This window comes from Balearica regulorum, chromosome Z (genome assembly GCF_011004875.1).
Source record: "Balearica regulorum gibbericeps isolate bBalReg1 chromosome Z, bBalReg1.pri, whole genome shotgun sequence".
Lineage (NCBI taxonomy): Eukaryota > Metazoa > Chordata > Aves > Gruiformes > Gruidae > Balearica > Balearica regulorum.
This window is the reverse complement of record NC_046220.1, coordinates 37,241,134-37,260,864: the sequence shown is the minus strand read 5'-3', so window position 1 is coordinate 37,260,864 and position 19,731 is coordinate 37,241,134. Positions and strand designations below refer to the sequence as shown.

Sequence of the window (19,731 nt, the reverse complement as noted above, 5' to 3'; positions counted from 1 at the left end):
TACCCTTCACTGATCTTTCCTAAGAGGACAACAAGTCTTCCCACATTTATTGCTACACTGAGGCTTCTACTACAAGAAAAATCTTGGGGAAGTCCAACATTGTATAATAAGTAAGATGAATTTACCATGAAATTTTTTATCTGACTCTGCTAATATCCACCTAGCACCTCACTCATTCATACATGCTAGAAGAAGTGACTTCACAGATATTTTAATTTTTCCTTCTGTTTAGCAGACATGTGAATGCACTGAAATTTTAGCTGTATTTGAGATGAAGGCACTTGAGAATAGCTAGATGATTTCAGAGGTGAGACTTATAAAAACAAAGTCCTACATTGTACAGTGAAAATTCCACACATAAAATGTTCAAATCTATGAACACTTTCAAGGTTTTTAATTAGTTATTATTCACCTACTTTCTACAAGACCTACTTTTATTCCAGCTCTGCTGGGAAAAGTATCACCTGCTGACCCATTACAAGAAAACAGAGAGCCAAGAGAGATATTTTCCAAAGAACTTTCCCCAGTAAAAACAGGGGGAAAAAAGTGACTTCATGACAGAAGAAAACTGAACTTAGATTATGTTCTTGGTAAGTGCAAACCTTTGGCAAAAGTGTCATAGAAATTCATTTGAAACAGTCAATAAAGCAGATGTTAAGCTCAGCAAAATGAAAAAAACTGCCATAGTAATGCCAAAAAACCAGTGAACCCCTGTAACATTGTAATTTTGAAGAATGACATTCACATGAATGTTTAGATGATTAAACTGCTCTATTTTATACTTCCTACAATATAGGTGAACTAGTGATTCAGGCTGAGGGATTTTCCAAACGTGTCAGTTTCCATGTCCCAAAACAACTGTAGGTTTAGAAAGCCACCAAACATTTCTTTATTTCATGCTGAAACATAAAAATGGGACAAAAATCCCCCCCCAAAACAGCTAGCTGAATCATGATCACATTATCTACTAATAATAGATTCACATAAGAACACTACAAAATATTAATGGGATTTCCTTATAAGTAATTTAGAAATGAATACAACTAAAAAGACTTCAATAGCATGTTTTAAAAAAAAAAAAACACTCATGTGTCTGAAACACTGAAAGATGTATCAAAATTATTTTCATTTGGTTTTTCTGGCATGAAAACCCAAGTATGTATGTTCTGCTTCTATGTAATTTACTAGATCAGAATGCTGTTCCACATTGTTCATCCCCACTTTTGGTTTCCTGTTTTATCACGTATTAGAAAATGACTCACCAGGAATTGACTTTGGTTTTATTCTCTTTTTTTATTACAAAGACTTTAGGGGGGACAGTCAGCAGATGTAGTGAACAGAGAACAGCTTAATTTACTGTGTCACTTGAAAGAATTTGAAAACAAAGGAGACAACAAAAGATTCAATGGGCCAAGTCATCAAAATTTGCTAGCATTCCATACACTGAAAGACTGGATATTATATAAAGCAGGCAGACTTTTTCTTGTTACATATAGGAGAATCATACAGCTTGCAGTCTGGTAAGATAAATATTACCAAACAGAGGAGTATGCAATAGCTACTGCCCTTTATACAAGTCTCCATTAAAAAATACTTAGCAAGAGTCAATGAGAAAGTTGCTATTTTCTGTCCTACGTTGTCTTTTTTCATTCAAAAAAATGTATTTTCCTATTATATTTTAAAACTAAAAAACCCCAACAAGCCTTAGAATTGAATTTCATAAATTCTCTCTCTCCTATGAAGATAGGCTGAGAGACTTGGAGTTATTCAGCCTGGAGAAGAGAAGGCTCAGGGGAGACCTTGTAGCAGCCTTCCAGTACCTAAAGGGGGCCTACAGGAAAGCTGGAGAGGGACTGTTTATCAGGGCATGTAGTGACAGGACAAGGGGTAATGGGTTTAAACTAGAAGATGGTAGATTTAGATTAGATATAAGGAAGCTTCTATAGGTATGTCAGTGATAAAAGGAGGATGAGGGAAAATGTGGGTCCCCTCCAGAATGAAATGGGTGACCTGATTACCCAGGACACAGAGAAGGCTTGAGGTACTCAATGACTTCTTTGCCTCAGTCTTCACTGGCAAATGCTTGAGCCACACTGCCCGGGTCACAGAAGGCAAAGGCAGGGACTGGGAGAATGAAGAACCGCCCACTGCAGGAGAAGATCAGGTTTGAGAATATCTAAGGAACCCGAAGGTGCACAAGTCCATGGGACCTGATGAGATGCATCCACGGGTCTTGAGGGAGCTGGTGGATGAAGTGGCCAGGCCACTCTCCATCATATTTGAGAAGTCCGGGCAGTCTGGCAAAGTTCACGCTGACTGGAAGAGGGGGAACATAACCCCCATTTTTAAGAAGGGTAAAAAGGAAGACCCAGGGAACTACGGGCAAGTCAGTCTCACCTCTGTGCCTGGCAGGATTATGGAGCAGACCCTCCTGGAGACTGTGCTCAGGCACATGGAAAACAAGGAGGTGATTGGTGACAGCCAACATGCCTTCACCAAGGGCAAATCGTGCCTGACAAACTTGGTGGCCTTCTATGATGGGGTTACAGCGTCGGTGGATAAGGGAAGGGCAGCTGACATCATCTACCTGGACTTGTGCAAGGCATTTGACACTGTCCCGCATGACATCCTTGTCTCTAAACTGGAGAAGCATGGATTCGATGGATGGACCACTCGGTGGACAAGGAATTGGCTGGATGGTCGCAGTCAAACAGTTGTAGTCAATGGCTCAATGTCCGAGTGGAGAACAGTGACGAGTGGCGTCCCTCAGGGGTCGGTATTGGGGCCAGCACTGTTTAACATCTTTGTCGGTGACATGGACAATGGGATCAAGTGCACCCTCAGCAAGTTTGCTGACAACACCAAGCTGTGTGGTGGGGTTGACACACTGGAGGGAAGGGATGCCATCCAGAGGGACCTTGACAGGCTGGAGAGGTGGGCCCGTGTGAACCGCATGAAGTTCAACAAGGCCAAGTGCAAGGTCCTGCACGTTGGTCGGCGCAATCCCAAGCACAACTACAGGCTGGGCGAGGAATGGATTGAAAGTAGCCCTGAGGAGAAGGACTTGGGGGTATTGATTGACGAGAAGCTCAACATGAGCCGGCAGTGTGCGCTTGCAGCCCAGAAAGCCAACCGTGTCCTGGGCTGCATCAAAAGAGGTGTGACCAGCAGGTCGAGGGAAGTGATCCTGCCCCTTTACTCTGCTCTTGTGAGACCCCACCTGGAGTACTGTGTCCAGCTCTGGGGGCCCCAGTACAGGAGAGACATGGAACTGTTGGAGAGAGTCCAGAGGAGGGCCACGAAGCTGATCAGAGGGCTGGAGCACCTCTCCTGTGAGGACAGGCTGAGAGAGTTGGGCTTGTTCAGCCTGGAGAAAAGGTGGCTCTGGGGAGATCTAATTGTGGCTTACCAGTATCTGAAGGGGGCCTACAGGAAAGATGGTGAGGGACTGTTCATCAGGGAGTGTAGTGACAGGACAAGGGGTAATGGGTTTAAGCTGAAGGAGGGTCAATTTAGATTAGATGTTAGAAAGAAATTCTTTACTGTGAGGGTGGTGAGGCACTGGAACAGGTTGCCCAGAGAGGTTGTGGAGGCCCCATCCCTGGAAGTGTTCAAGGCCAGGTTGGATGAGGCTTTGGGCAACGTGGTCTAGTGGAGGGTGTCCCTGCCCGCAGCAGGGGGTTGGAACTAGATGATCTTTGAGGTCCCTTCCAACCCAAACCTGTCTATGATTCTACTAGCACTGAAGAGGTGTAGGATGATCCTTCTATGGACATCAGAACTTCACCCCAAAATAGTGCTTGGCTCCCTCTAAATAGTTCACATACACTGTATAAAGCTGGAATTTTCAAAAATAATCAGATTGAACCTACCAGCTACCACTAAAAAGATTTCTAGTATTTTCCACCCTCAAACAGTGGAAAACATCTAATTTCAAAAAATCAGATTGGAAATAAATGTAGCCATTCACTTACATTGACTTTCTGAACCATTATGAAGAAGGGACGTGTTTTCAACTATCATTGCTCAGCCATGGAAGTCCAGGCCACAAGTTGTCTTCTGAACTACAGCTTCAAGAAAAACACTACTGATCATGAAACCTAAGACCAAAAACAGTGGCAACTCTTTCCAGCGATAGTAGATAAGCACTGAGCTCTGCTGAAAGTTCCATCAGAAATTTTAGTATCTCTAATATCACATGAAGTACCCTAACTCAGAAGCTCCTGAACTGTATTAAACTAGACCCCCAAAAATGCCAAAACCACCAAACAACACTCCCCGCCCCATCTTTCTCATTATTAGCTTTAATCTGTGCCCAAAGATCATTTTCATACTAGCCTAGAAAAGCCTTTTCCCACATATACCCAATAACGGGATTTACTACATGCAGTGATGGTGCCTGATACTTTAATGAGAGCCAGCTCACCGCTACAGGCAAAATTTAATTTTTCTAGATAGTAGCTTCTACCACAGAGAAAGGTAAATGAGGAACAGAATAAACATTTGTATCTAAAGCAAGGTAAAATGCTTGGAGCTAGGAGGCAGAACAGGGGAGGGATCCCTTTAGAGCTAGGTTTGCTGCTCCTCTACAGCAGAAACATTGAAAATAGCATCAGCATTGCTAGCAATGGCCAGCTGTGACACTGCGCAGTAAGAACTGTTTTCTGACCCCTGAACCCTTCTCCCTCAATGGCAGCAGCAAGCTTGACTCTCCAGGGCTCTGGCACATGCAAAGTAGAAAAGGGCTAACAGCTATTTTGCTATCCAGAGCAATCTACCGCTCTGAGCAACTGCCTGCCATGCCTGTGGCAAAAGACAAATCTGATTTTAACAAAAACATTGGGGTTGGAGGGATGGTGGTGTGAGAATAAACCTCAAACACCACTAAATTCGAATTACTAGTTTTCCTTTTATTGAACAAGCACAACAGTAATATCATAATGTGCTTTCTCAAACAATTATATATCATCTACACATGCTGAATTTCTATACATTTTCAAGGGTAACCAGAATGTTTCTCAGATATATTACAGTATAATGTGGTGTAAAACAACCAGTGCAAATCAGTTATCTCTCTACAGTATTTACTAATTACAAGTATTTTCCTTTTGATTAAGTTGTTGGTTTGTTTTCATTAATAGTCAGACTCTTTTACATGATCAAACCAAAAACTGTTACACTGAACAGAAATCCTGTAACTAATCACCTGGTAGGGTGACCATGACTATTTCCAGACACTTCCTCTGCCTCCATAAGCCAATGACAGATTGCAGTTATTAACAGGTCAGTGAATAAATTAATTCCAGGGCACTGGAAATTATGTTCATGAAATGAAAAGTGGCCTTGCTGACATTGCATCACTATTTCTAGACAGTGTGCTTGAACACCAAATAAATCTCACAACTTGGATGAGTGCCAAAAACTAGTGACCTAGTTTCATTAGGGTGGGAAAAGAGTAGCAATTGGTCCTATGAGAGCACATTACCAAAATAACCTCACACATAAATGTTCTGTAGAGAATTTTCTTTAAATCAGATATTTTCCAGTCACTGAAAACCCTCTCTCCCCCAGAAATGCCACAGTTTGAGATCCATTAAAGTTAAAACGCACGTTACTCACGCTGACATTCCTATAGAACATTCCGATTAAACAGAGTATTATCTTCTTTCCGTCTCATTATCTCTAACTCATTCATAACGATTTAATACTATTTTAAATCAAAACAGCTTTTGCATTTTCAGTGAAAAATATTACACTTCAGGCTTAAACAAAGAGTTTTTACTAATAAAAGTAAGTCTATTTTTAAATATTCAGCACACAATAATCTGTTCAGTAATCTTCCTTGATTAAAAATTCCTTGGCTTCTCTTCAAAAAATACACTGAGTATGGATGAGCTCAACAGCTGTCGACACAATTTTTGGGAACTCACCAAGCACTGTTGCGTCTATACTAGCCCCCATTTATACACTCCAGCTGGTACTCCTGAGCCCCACTCCCAATTCCTCACCCCCAGTAACATCTATATTGAGATGGAGACATATTAAAGAGGGGAATCTTAATAACAATACACAGTAGAAGATACTTTCATCTTCTTCTTTTCATCTTTCCAAAGCCTGTTGCTTCCTGTAAATTGCTTTCCATTCACTAACCAAGCAAAGCACAGAAGGTAAACTGAAATATTACAGGAAAACTATTCTTGCACTGCTAAAAATCTCACATTCTTTTATAAGCCAGACTTGAGCATAAGTCATGCAATGCATTGATTTCAGCCAGCAATCCCTGCTTACGCAAGTTCTTACTAACACATCCCAATGACTAAATTGCAACTCTTCTCTGTGTGCTATGCCCAGTAAGGGTCACTTGTGCAATGACTTACACAAAAGGTCTAGAATTTTATCTCCTCAAAATTTTGCATTTTCTTTTTTCCTTCAGATTCCTTCTGGATTCATTACTACTAAAACAAGTTCTAAAGGATGACCATAGTTTTTGTAATCTTTACTGTGACAAACTCTGATGTCAATTGAAATTTTGATGAAATAATGACATAAAGACTTGCAACTAAGTTTTGAAAGACATGCCCATCATTTAAATTTCAAAATTTTTTGTTTACAAGGGTCTGTAGTGATAGGACAAGAGGTAATGGCCTTGAGATGAAGGAAGGTAGATTTAGATTAGATATAAGGAAGAAATTCTTTACTGTGAGGGTGGTGAGGCACTGGAACAGGTTGCCCAGAGAGGTTGTGGATGCCCCATCCCTGGCAGTGTTCAAGGCCAGGTTGGATGGGGCTTTGGGCAATGTGGTCAAGTGGAGGGTGTCCCAGCCCATGGCAGGGGGGTTGGAACTAGATGATCTTTGAGGTCCCTTCCAACCCAAACCATTCTATGATTCTATGAAAAATGCTGTGGGAGTACCTGTGAAAAAACAAACAGAACAAAAAACTGTATACATAGATATGTTTTAAAACCTGTACTGATTATTTTCTTCTTAATAAACCATTTCTTTAGAAGAATCAATAGGAAGTTTTAGCATATTGTTTCTTTCTCCTCATTATTAAAAACTTTTTAAGTCCTCAGGTTTGCACCTCCAACCTGTCTGTCAGTAACTTCCTAATGAGCATGCGTATCTTTTCTCCTTCTCTCCTGCACCTTCTGTCTCTGTTTCTTTGCACCATCTATTTGTATAGATACACAGTTTCTTGCAGACTCCATCTCAAATATACATACAGACTGTATGTGTATCATAGCTAGGTTTTGTCAAACTATAGACTTAAAAAAAATAAAGGGCAGGAGGGAGGAGGGGGAATACACCACAGAAGGTGACTCACTTAAAAGAGTAGCTTATGAGGTGTTTGATTCCTAAGTATGAATGTTGCTTTTCTCACCTATGAGAATCATGCAGGTCTTCTACACATACTTTTTATCTCAACTTCTGCAACTGGAAAACACATTTGGTCATCACTTCTAAAGAACTACTGAAAACTACCAAGAGATACGTAATTTGATCAGCTACATACGTTAGCATCCAATGTCTCACCTTCGTCATCTTGTATTAAATTGTGTCTATCACTATGCTGATTAACAAGCTTCTTAACACTACAAGGAATATTTTCATCACCCTTTTTACACAACTTATTTAGGGACAAACCAAGAACTAAAATAAGGAGCTTATGTTTCCTGGGCTGTCAATGCAGAGAGACAGGAGTGATGCATAGCAACTGAGACTTCCAAAATTGCCTATATGCTATGAATAATCTTCCTCACTCCTTTTATTTTGCTGTCTCCCACTGCCTTGGTATGTTTTTCATATATACACACTGATAGCTGGTAATGATACACTTTTGCTTGATTCTGTCACTAAAAGATAAAATTTTATTTTTCTCTCACCACCTCAAGAAATCAGAAAATAAATTCCCAACCCAGATTGACTGGCTCACACTTTTTCATCTTTCTTTATCACTGATTCTTTACAGTTAATAATTTTCTGTACTAGACTCTTACTTTCACCTGCCTGTTTTCTCTGCCTTTCCTAACACCCCCTAAGGAGTTCTTTCTCCTTAACACTTGTGTTACCATAGAGATAGGAAGAGTAGAGGAAAAGATGTATTAGTTTGCCAAATAGCGTAAGTGAAGCTGCAGGAAGAAAGGACACAGTTGAGACAACTTCAGTATTGTTCAGTCAATAGACTCAAAATCTCTCACAATGAGCTGAAGTAGCAATAAGTCTCCTCAATAGAAGAATGTGGAAAGGTAATGAGACAAGAAGATGGAGAACCTTAAAATTCAGAGATGCTGACTACGGAAGAAGCTAAGCCTAGAACTTTGAAGCTGAAGATTTTTGTTTTAGCTCCTAGTCCCCCAGAAGAGGTAAGACAAGTCAGTAGATATTGAGTATAATTTGTCTAATACTTATTTCCAAAATGCAATTTTTTTTAATTTGGGGGAAAAAAAAGACTAAAAAAACCCCTTCAGTAAGTAATTTTTTAATAGAAAATTTTATGCAATTCTGTTTTCCTTATCCAGCAAATTTTTACTTTCATCATGTCCCACCTTTCCCCAGAAACATCGGATTTTATTACTTAGTTTTCCGTTTGTTAAAGCTTAACAATGAAAAGTTTAAAGAAAATAACACAAAATCTTTACAGAAAAGTGTGCAAATGGAAGGTTTTATCATGATTTTGAATGGACAAGAGAGCTTGAGATAGACACCAGTGCTGGTTTCAGGACATGTTTGGGGATGAAAAGGGTGGTCTTTTACAAAGTAAAAAAGAGCAGTCTTGTACAAAGTACATTAGGCTTCATACAAGTTCTAAAATTAATTCCAAACTTTATGCAAGGGAAAAATAATTTCATCAAAGGGATTCATGAACTCTGATGGATCCTTATGAGTGAATACAAAACTCATTTACCTGATTACTGCAAGTGCATTTACAGATAACTGAAAATTTTAACTGGCTTTGGAAAAATAAAGGATTCTTTACCTAGCAGCAGTTCAGGTCATTCTTTTCTCCATTTACTTTGTTCTCTCCATGTCCTTTTCACTTGCGCGTGCCAAGTGAATATATCCTACTTTGCACCTATGCTATAAAACCTGCTGTGAATTCCATTCATATCGTTATAGTCTGCCTAAACCGTAGTTTCTATTCAGTGTCATATTATTCTATATATGGTGAGAAAATCAAATTGCAAAAGCAAAGTTCGCATTTACTTTCTTTTCAAAGCTTCACTCTTTAGCTACCAATGGCACAGAAATGGTCTGGAAAAGATAAAAATGTGATAGTACAACCCACGCTCACTGAAACAGTACTTGAATGGGGCTTTAAATCTACATGATTTAAGGAGGATGGAAGAAACCAAACTGTTACATTTTTTCATTTTTCTGGCTGTCATTCAAAAATGAGCAATCCATCAATCTCACAAAACAATTTTCAAACTGATGAAAGCAAATGTGATTATATACCTATGAGAATGGGGAAAACAATTGATAACATTGCTCAGGTTGTAAGAACGAATTTTAATTAACACAGTACCCCAAAATTCAATCCTGATATCAAGAACAATGTTTTTATACCCTGAAGACATGACAAAGGTCCGAAAAGCATTCAATCATTGTTGCTAAGGTTTGATTTCTCCATAGGTATATTACACTAATCCCAGACCTTCCATGATTTGCTTTCCAAGACCAAGAAAATTCCCTTTATCATCTCTTACACTTCCTCTAATTTTAAACTTGGCTTCTGGGGCTTTCTTTTGTTCTTGTTTTATTTCCTCTTTCCTCTGCAGCATCAAAGGACTAACTTTAACTAAACACAGTATATTGGGAATGCAGTGCTGCTCCTTAGCATACTGAAATTTCGCAAACATCAGTTAGCTCTGATTTGTAAACAAGACATCTCCAAATTTAGGTCAGAAAGAAATGTTCTGTGATCTCTGCTAGCAGAAACAACTAGAATGTTAGAAATGGTCAATTTCTTACACTGAACTTAACATTTCAAATAATATTCTATACAATTGCAGTCATTTGGGACACTGATGATAGCCTTGGATACCTCCTTTTTCTGTAGGAAGTACCAGTTGTGTTTTTAATATCGTTTTGGAAAGTGTTCTATGGCTAGCATGCAAAGGGAAAAGCACAGATTTTTCTGTAGATCAGTCTGCAAAGTTAAGTACTGTATGCTTCATGTAGATATAGGTGATAGTTCTGATGACAGAGTTCTCCTATCACCTTCACTTCTGCTGTATGTTGCCACTACTTGCAAACTATTCTGTCTATATAGAGAGACTGTAAATAAAATTTGCAAAACATTAGTTTTATGCTTTTGCTGTGTTAGTATTGCACGACATTTTAAAGTTTTGCCTCATCATCACCATCACAACTGATCATAAAGCCCAAAAAGAAAATGAGTCATTTGATGAAAATCAGCTTATTTTTATTTAAGAAAAGGAAAAATGTAAGAACCACAATTCTCCCTAACTTACAGAAGCAGAACCAATTTACCTCCTTCTACTACAACTCTATATTTTGTGTTTAATTACTTTGAGAAAAGAGTGGATGTTCAAACATCTGTTTTCTACACTATTAGCAATTTTTTACTTCAGGCCATTTATTTAACGCAATGCATAAAATAAACATTACAAAATATTAAAATGCAAATAAAGCTATCTAGACTTCAGATGATTGAAGAAAAAGCACATAAATGTTCTTAGAGTAACTAATTTGGGGCTTTTACTGTATCAAATCATAATAGGATTGTAAATGCTCAGCAGTCCCTCAGTAAAAAAAAAATAATTAAGAGTTTTTCTTAATTGTAAGGGAAGAAGAAGAAGAAAGTGCATCTTCTTGGTTGTTCCACAATAAATAATTTTTTAAGAACAACATTGATGAACTGCTGAAGATGTTGATTCAAGGGCTTATTTAAAATTGTCTTCTATGAATATTTAACTTGGGAACTTTACAATATTAAAAATCTGACACAAGACTGGGATAAGGAAACAGGAGAAGTAAGAGATGTCACAAGAGAGTTTATGGACTCACTGAAAAAAAAGAGAAACAAACTCAAAGTTAACTGTTTCACTTCGTGGGTTTTTTTCCCCAATCAGTCAGTTGTCACAGGACTAAGAGTTGAACTTTAAAAAAGGTAGAGGATTCAACTGTTGCCCATACGTAATGAGAAATACTTGTGTATGTGAGAACTACGGAGACTTTATGGAAAAAGTAAAGGAGAAGACAAGAGTACGTTAGTTAGGGCAGGAATAAAGACGGGATGCAGAGGTATAGGTTTACTCAGGTAAGATGTATAAAGTTATACAAAATAAGCAGATTTTTCTTTCTAAATATCTCTGTAATGATGTACTATGAAGTAGCATCTACATGCAGAAAAAATACACTAAATGTGCAGAAGCCTTTAGCTCCTGCCACAGATACTGCCATAAATGGTGACACTTAACTTTTTTCAGTATTTGTCAAATGCAATTATTCCTATTACTGTTGAAACCAAAGTATAGAAATCTAAAGAATATGCTAACAATATATTGTAAGGTGCGTCAGATTTCAACTTGAAATGTCTGACATTTTATTTAACCTTTACACTTGGCTGAATTGTACAACTACTGCTGTTAGCAAGATCACATTCTGTATGAGTTTTTCACATCTGGAAATTCCCTTGACATCTTTCTCATCCAAAACAGAATATTTTTTTCAGCTTTAAAACAAATCCTGTAACAAGAGACCTTCATGTTGTTTTTAAAAGTGAACAATGAATACCTTAAGAGATAAGGAAAATACACTATGATTACCTAAATCCAGTTTTCATTCTTACACTTGTTTTCTTCCTATGCAAAGAAAATTAATTTTTCAGTGTGTTCCTCTGTCATCTTTTATAATCTATTAATCTGCAAGTACCATAACTTCCCCAAACACATTTTAAAGCTTAGAAAAACAGTCAAAACAATACTGTTACCAAAGTGGAAAAAGGAGAACACAGAAATGCTGCTATTAAATCTCTCCTTTGCTATATACTTTAAAGACAAAAAACAGTCCAGCCTGCTATGTAACAAAGCTTCAGTTTCACCTTTCGAAAAAAGGGTTCAAAGTAACTTTAAGATACAGAAAGAAGATACAGCTTATTTACAAAGACTTTTTTAAAGATTTAACAGTTGTGGGTTTTTTTTTTTCTTTCTGGGTTTGTTTTGTTTTTTCTTTTAAGCCCTCTTCCTAAAATATGCTTTTAAACTGAATGCTGTCATGGAAAGCATGATCCCAGGGATTATATGCTGGCGTTTTATTTTATCTTTAAACAGCGGAAGACAGCTCTATAATGAAGCAGTGGGGTTTTTGGGAAGAGCAGGGAAGAACAAAGGCAAAATTGATTTTGATGAGTTGAATGAAGTCTTGCTAATTATAATGTCTTTATAAACAAAACAACAAAAAGGAGTGACAGCTGTAAGTATGCAGGCCAGTAGCTACAGTTTTAATCTAGCTGGGTCAAATGATCTGCTGACACAGTGTATTAATTTCAGTGAAGTTCCATTATTTTGTTTTGTCTTTTTTATGAAAAAATAATTGCTGATGTATACCAATACCTCAGCTTTAAACACAAAACTTTAATGGAAAAAACTGCATAAAGAAAACCCAAATTATTTTTTAATATATACACCTGTCTTTGCTACTTATTACCACAGAATATTTTCCCTTGTCCAGCCAATCATATTTCATTCTATTAACAGAGTAAGAAAGTTTATGTATGTTGTCTACAAGCATTTTTATCTTCTCATTAACAGATCTGTTACTGAGTGGTATACAAATAAGACACTAACAAATAAAAGCAGATCTGCCAGCAAGGCATCATCTATCAGCTGCAGGCCCAGTATGACATCCATTGTGAAAGTCTAGAGATAAAAAACAGAAATAAATCATGGATGAACATAGCTTTTAAAAGTTACAAAGCACAAAACCAAAGGACTTTAGATACAATTGCTCCAAAAGAGCATTTTCACCTAAGGAGAAACTTGTCACTATGAAACACTTCCTTTGCAAATTGAGAGATACCCAAAACTACATTCAATTAATGAAAGAGGTTTCCTTTCTTTTTACTTGAGTTTGCAAAGTAAAAACAAAGATAAGGAATGTGATTTTTGTGTAAAAAAGACTCTTCCTACATTATGCTGAGTTCTGTACAGACTATGGTATCACACGGAAAATAAGTTGTTTGAACAGCTTTTTGACTACAGATCCAAAAAATAAACTCATTTTAGCAATGAACAACTTTAAGAAAAGCCACTGTGGCTGATAACAAGAACCTCCTTAAACTGCAGAGCTAACAAAGTCTGGTTTCCCATGAAATTCTGTCTCACATGAACTCATCGCTACTCAGTGAGAGGAGTATTCTGACTGAAACATTCTCCATAGCTAGGACATCCACAATTCCTCCCTCCTGTGCCCATTTTTCATGCCCAAGAATAGGTTAGTTTGTGCTGAAACTTTTCATCTGAGGATAATACAATTTTCCCTTCATCTGGCCACCTACTTTTAATACAATTCTAGGGACTGTCTTTTTTTTGCAACCACTGCCCTGGAGTCAAATTAGACCACAACTGGCCAAAAGACCCCAAGTTCATAGGGAAGAAAAGTGAGGAAGAAACAGGATGAACAAATGGACAGTCTGATATATATGTCTGTTGAGGTGGTGTAAGACCACTTATGCAATGAATAGTGATTGGAAGACTTGCTTTAGAAAAAAACAATCATCAACACTCACTCTCAGGTAACTTCCTCAGCAGTGAGTTACCAAGCCATTTTCTCCCTGTTACATACTTCGTCTAGTTCTCTAAATCTTGACTTCCTTAGTAGACAGTGGGATGTACTGAAAAATGCAAAGATTTTCTACTTTCCCTAGCTCACAGTCTGGAAGCTAAGGATTTTTTCATAGCAGAGAGAACTGGATTTAAATTTCCAAAGGCAGAAGAATCAATCCTCCCTCCTCACAACCTGAGCAGCTGGTCTGTGCAAAAAGCAATTGTATAAAAGGAGGCACCACTGTCATCCCACTTGGTCTTGCTTTGCTGTGTGGCATGGATGAATTTTCTGAGGAAACTCAACCTGTTACCACAGGTAAGTCATGCTCTACAAATGCCTACTTGGTTGAGACCCTCAGCAGACTTAGAAGGAACAATTCATTTTCGTATACTAACTGGGATTCAACTAACTGCTGCTCAGCCTTAGCCTTTAAAAGGCTGCAGTACTTCTGTGCATACTCAAAAGCACAATTTCTTGCACCTAGGAAATTTACGTTAAAACTGGCTGGTCGCTAGACAGCAGCTGACTGTGTCTTTTGGTTATCACATTTCAAAGTGGGATGGAATCAAACATAACATACAAGGTCCAAAATGTTATAGCTGATCTGTCCTGAATCTATATTTTAATACTATTAAATTCTAGTAACATTCTTCTAACATAGCTTTTTGAATGCAACTTCCTGGGGTTTTAAAAAAAGCAAACAGAAAATAAAGAAGTTTTTCATACAGCCTCAAACACCCACGTTAATTATCACCCAAGTTAAAATCTTTACATCTATCACATACTCTTGGCAGCTGATGGAGCAGAATAAAAACAGTAGTAGCTTGCCATGCTGCAGGGACCCACTCTGAAGAAGCAACACATCTTGTCAGCGTGTTTCAGATGTACTAAATGGCAGCAGAAACCTACTGAGGTCTCTTAATGGCTACAGCTCTCTTTTCAGCTCCACTGCCCAGTCCTGCTTTCACTCAGAGCAACTTGAAGCAAGCACTAGAAGAAAATATTCCATTAACCCATGAAGCCTATGGTTCAAGTGGGCATATCTGGCATCTCTACCTAAATGACATATGCCTAATTCCGTCACTCATTCTTCACCTTCTGATGACACAAAGCATGATCAGTTACTATTTACAGACGACAAGAGCCAAAAAGGGCTGAAACACTGTCATTGCCCAACAGGATTGGTGCAGATACAAGCTGATGAGGAAAATGTTGTGATAAGCTTGAATACGTTCAGCCAAAATAGTTCTCAGAAAGGCTGATAGAAATAGGGAAAAAATTCATCACTGAACATACCCCAAAACATTTTAAGTTTAAAAAGCATTGTAACATGGTGAAAACTGTCAGATTTTCAAGGAGTCGAAGACATATGCCCAAATCATTATTTTAGTACGAGAAAAAAACCCAAGATTTTTCAAACTTCAGTCTTTGAATAGCAATAAAACATTCTGAATGAAACTTATAATGAGTCAGTCACCTAGCATTTTAAGGTGAAAGCGTTCAAAGTTTGAAACATCTATGATTAACTGAAGACAAGGGAACATGGAACAACTTAAGTACATTGAATACTGAGAATATATGGACAACTTGACAAGAATTTCTTGAACTGAAGAGTACATCTCCAATACTGTCCTGCAGAATTCTTTAGGAGAGGGTGCAGTGGGAGGACAAAGGGGAAAAAATTGCCGACAAAACATAAACAACATTATTTTCTGTCTTTTTCTTCACTAGGACTTATTGTGAAGGCACCTTATTTCATGACAACACCACTAGAAGGAAATAAATCCTTAAAATCATCTACATTATTATCTTTATCCACTGCTAAAAAGACACCAGTCATCATAGCTCGGTTTTCCTCATGTAAAATATAGCTCTGACCACAGAGAAAAAGAGATGAGGAGAGAGTATTGACTGAAATCGCAACGCAACAATAACCATAAAAATAGAGCATTTGAAATTGCACAATAATTGCTGAGATTAGTGATAGGATGGGATAGTTTCTTCCACAAAGTTCATGCCAGTGCTCCCACTATGGTAGTTTTTACTGTCCTCTCTACATGAGCCGCAGTGGTATCCATTAAAATTAGACACAGTGCTTTCAAAATAGGTTCCACCCATTAGAAACAAAATAGGGGTAAAAAAAGAGTATAAAGTTCCCCACAACTTCCATGAATGAAGGCCAAAGATAGGTGGGGGTTACAGGGATGCACTTGTTTTCAAGGTATTGCCCTTTCCCCAGAAAGGCAGATATCTTAATCCAAGTGACAATGATTTATCCATAAAATAAAAACAAAAGGTTTCATAACACAAAGATCTCCTGGAACATTATTCATTGTATAACCTTCATTCACTTTGAATCCAGGAAAAGACAGTCAACTGGCCTTCCAAACAGAAAAGACCCCAAAAATCTCAAAAAATATTGGTAAGCCAAAAGATCTATTCACAGCTATACTTTCAGTTTTTAAACTCTTTACAACCAATTTACAAGCAGCATGATCACCTTGTTCCAGTATTTAAAGGGTGTCTATGAAGAAGGTGGAGACTCCCTTTTTACAAGGTGTCACATGGAAAAGACAAGGGGTAATGGCTACAAGTTACTCCTGGGGAGATTCTGATTGTACACAAGAGGAAATTTTTTCAAAATAAGAACAATCAGCCATTGGAATAATCTCCCCAGGGAAGTGGTGGATTCCCCAACATTGGACACTTTCAAGATTCGGCTGGATGGGGTGCTGGGCCATCTTGTCTCGACAGTGCTTTTATCTACACGGAGCCTTTGCTCCTTGGACCAGATGATCCTTGAGGTCCCCTCTAACCTGGTATTCTATGATTCTATGAAAACAGAATTTGAATCCTAAAGTACCAGACATTACGTTATTTAAATTACCATTTTTGTACACTGATAGTTAACTGATCGTTTTTCTTAGTCTGATCCTAGCAAAATTATTCAGCCTTCAGATCGAGACATCAAATGTCATTTACAGAATCACTCCATACCGACTTAGTTAATGAAGACTTTGATTAAAAACATAATATACGAGTGCCACTCCCTAAAAATGAGAAATATACTTTTTAATTAATTTTTGGTAACTAATATGAGCAATAAGCTTTAAAACATGCCATAATCATTAATAGAAATATAAAAATAAGCATATATTCATAAAAAACAATCCAAAATCAAGTATCAAGAGCCTGTGTTATTTAGTTATCCATGGTAACAAAAGCAAAACATTCATACCTGCACCTGGAATGATTGCCAACTTTGTTTCAACTAGGCCCATTTTAGCAGAAGAAGCTAAAAAACAGAATGTGAGTTCTTACCATAATATACAGGAAAAAAACTTTGCAAAATATGTAATAATGACCTATAAGATTGTTAATCTATTGCATTTCCTGCATAAAGAACAATACATTACTTTAAAAGCATTTGTTTACAAAAATCTTCAAATAGTTTCAACTGATCTGACATCAAGGCAAGTTCTGTACCTTATTAATTTTCACAAAGCAGGTAAGCAATTACAGTGAGTGAGAGACTTATCTGCAAAATGTAAAATACTAAAAGAAAAAGACTGTCATTATTTAACATCTTAAAATGGGGTGGAACTCTGTATCTGCTTATTATGAATTCTTTAGCTGACAGTATATTCTTTAAGGGTCAAAGAGCTTTATATACTCTAAGTTACTGACAACTGTTCAAGACCAAGCGTCCATTTAGTTTCCAAGAAACGGCTTTACAGTTCTGACAGCTGGATAGGTCAAGGTTCCTCTTTTCAAGTGCTGTTGTCACTTTTCTTTTGTACCATCTTAATTGTTTGTGTAGTAATAGTCTCACTAACAACTTTCGACAAAATCAAATTTCCATCTAGAACACTTCAAATACAAATGAGGAGAATTACTGAATAAAATATCAAAACAACCACATAACCCTTCTGGCAATACTGATAAAATGAAGGTCATGAGAATAAAATGCATGTAACAAAAACAATTCAGCTATCAGTGGTAAGTTTTCTGAAATGAAACACCAGCAAGTACTTAAGACAGGTTTCTGCTAAACCCCTTTAAAATAATTGGTTATAAACAACATCAAATATGTAATAAGTTTATAAAATTGTTTCCAAAACAAGGACTAGTCAAGCCATCTGCCACACTAATAATCCTACATTCTATAAACAGGATTCAGACCTACCTGCCACTCTAATATCACAGGCTAATGCAAGTTCCAGGCCACCACCTAATGCAGTTCCATCTATTGCAGCAATAGTAGGTACAGGCAGATTAGCTGAAAAAGAAAGTACTAATTAACACCAGCCACATAAAGAACATCTCTGAAACACCATTTCACTACATTTTGTTCAAAGTATAGCCATGCTATGGGGAAAAAAGTTTCATAAACCAAGCAGGTCTAAAATTGATTGCTCAGCAACACAAAAAAATTGACCCTCCCTCTAATTATTCTGTGGCTGAATAGGTATGCAAGCCTTTTTCTCTAGCCTCTGCTCACTTCTGAATAGTAAACTTGAAAAACACGCATAGCAGAATTTGGCAAACAATAAAACAGCAATACTTAAAAAAGGCACATATACAAACAGTCCCAGTTGATATACAGATGCCTTATCATAATCATCTGTGATGCTAGCATAGCTGGAAGCTTCTTGTGTCTTAATTTTTCCAGACATGGTGTGGCCACCACTATTGCCCCTTTTTCCCTGTAAAGCAGCAGCTAACAGCTTAATGGAATGTGGGAAAGTTTTCAGTCTGATAAACAGATGCAAATGCTGCCAGTACACTTGAGAGGTAGCAGGGCTCCACAGGCCTGTGTGACCATGGCATGGCTTGCATTTAATTTATCATCAGTGTTCTGACATGGGGAAGTCATTTAAACATTCAGCTTAAAGCAGTCCTCTTCACCTCCGACAAGTTTGAGCTCTCTTCTCCCTTCTCCTCTACAAACTCAAGGAAGTTTCATGAAAAATGTATTTTTAACTTGAGAAATAAATTTGTATAGTACAGCTTTCATTATATTTAACATAACATTTGCCACAAGCTATCAATAATTTTAAAATATACTCAAACAGTGTGAGTAGTACATTTTTGCTACTGTAGTTTCAAAGATAGTCAAAAGCAATTCATTAGCCGAACACTTGTGTGTACAGCTTGTTGAAATGTTAAACCAACTCGTGACAGCAATATTTTTTTCTGCAGATGTTAAAAAATATTTTCTTTAATGTTTCAGCTACTCAAATTCAATAACCAGTTCATTCAGTCTTAGCTGGAAACTGAAAAAAGAAAAAAACCTGCTCCCAAAATATAAAAGAAAATGAGGTGTGAGAGAATGTTCTCTCCTTTTAAAATCTAGAAGTGTAATGTTACCAAAAATGATTAATTTAATATATTAATTACAAATAATACTTTCTTTCTTTAGGTAACTAGTTAGTTCTAAATTTAGAAATTGTGCTACCTAGCACACCTCTTTCCTTTCTGACAGATACACTTCAGAAAACTCCATTTTAAAAAAAAAAATCAATTAAATGTCAATGTATATCAGCATCAATAAATCTTTACACAAACAGGTAGTGTCTCACTGGGTGAGAAAACAAAATATCAAGTTAAATGAAAGACTATTTTTAGCTGCAAATTGACATCCCTTCATGATCAACAGCTAATGAAAATCTAATTGTCTTGAAGAAAAGAATAAAAATTTACCAATGTTTTTAAAGATTGTAACAGATGCTTTAAATCAAACTCTTTGACTTAAAGTGCGAAGTTGCAGGTTCAGATCATGATTAAAAGTGATTATCTGAATCAATTCCAGCCTCAAAAGAGACTACTGATTACCATCAGCAACATCAAGCACTTGCACTTAAAAGAGCCCAAGGTATCCATTCTGTTTGCCATCTACCACAGAAGGCACAAGAGACATCTGCTCCTTCTCTATTTA

The 19,731-nt window shown here is 37.3% G+C and overlaps 1 protein-coding gene across 2 annotated transcripts in view; it reads right to left on the bottom strand.

Moving 5' to 3' along the window:
* AUH (AU RNA binding methylglutaconyl-CoA hydratase) overlaps positions 1-19,731 on the bottom strand; it is a 118,806-nt gene that overhangs the window by 47,319 nt on the left and 51,756 nt on the right. For both annotated transcript variants that reach the window (XM_075741278.1, XM_075741277.1), the window contains 2 exons: positions 17,980-18,072; positions 17,032-17,088 (listed from right to left, as the gene is read on the bottom strand). In XM_075741278.1, the coding sequence (XP_075597393.1) occupies positions 17,032-17,088; positions 17,980-18,072 (150 nt within the window). The remainder of the gene's footprint in view (positions 1-17,031; positions 17,089-17,979; positions 18,073-19,731) is intronic.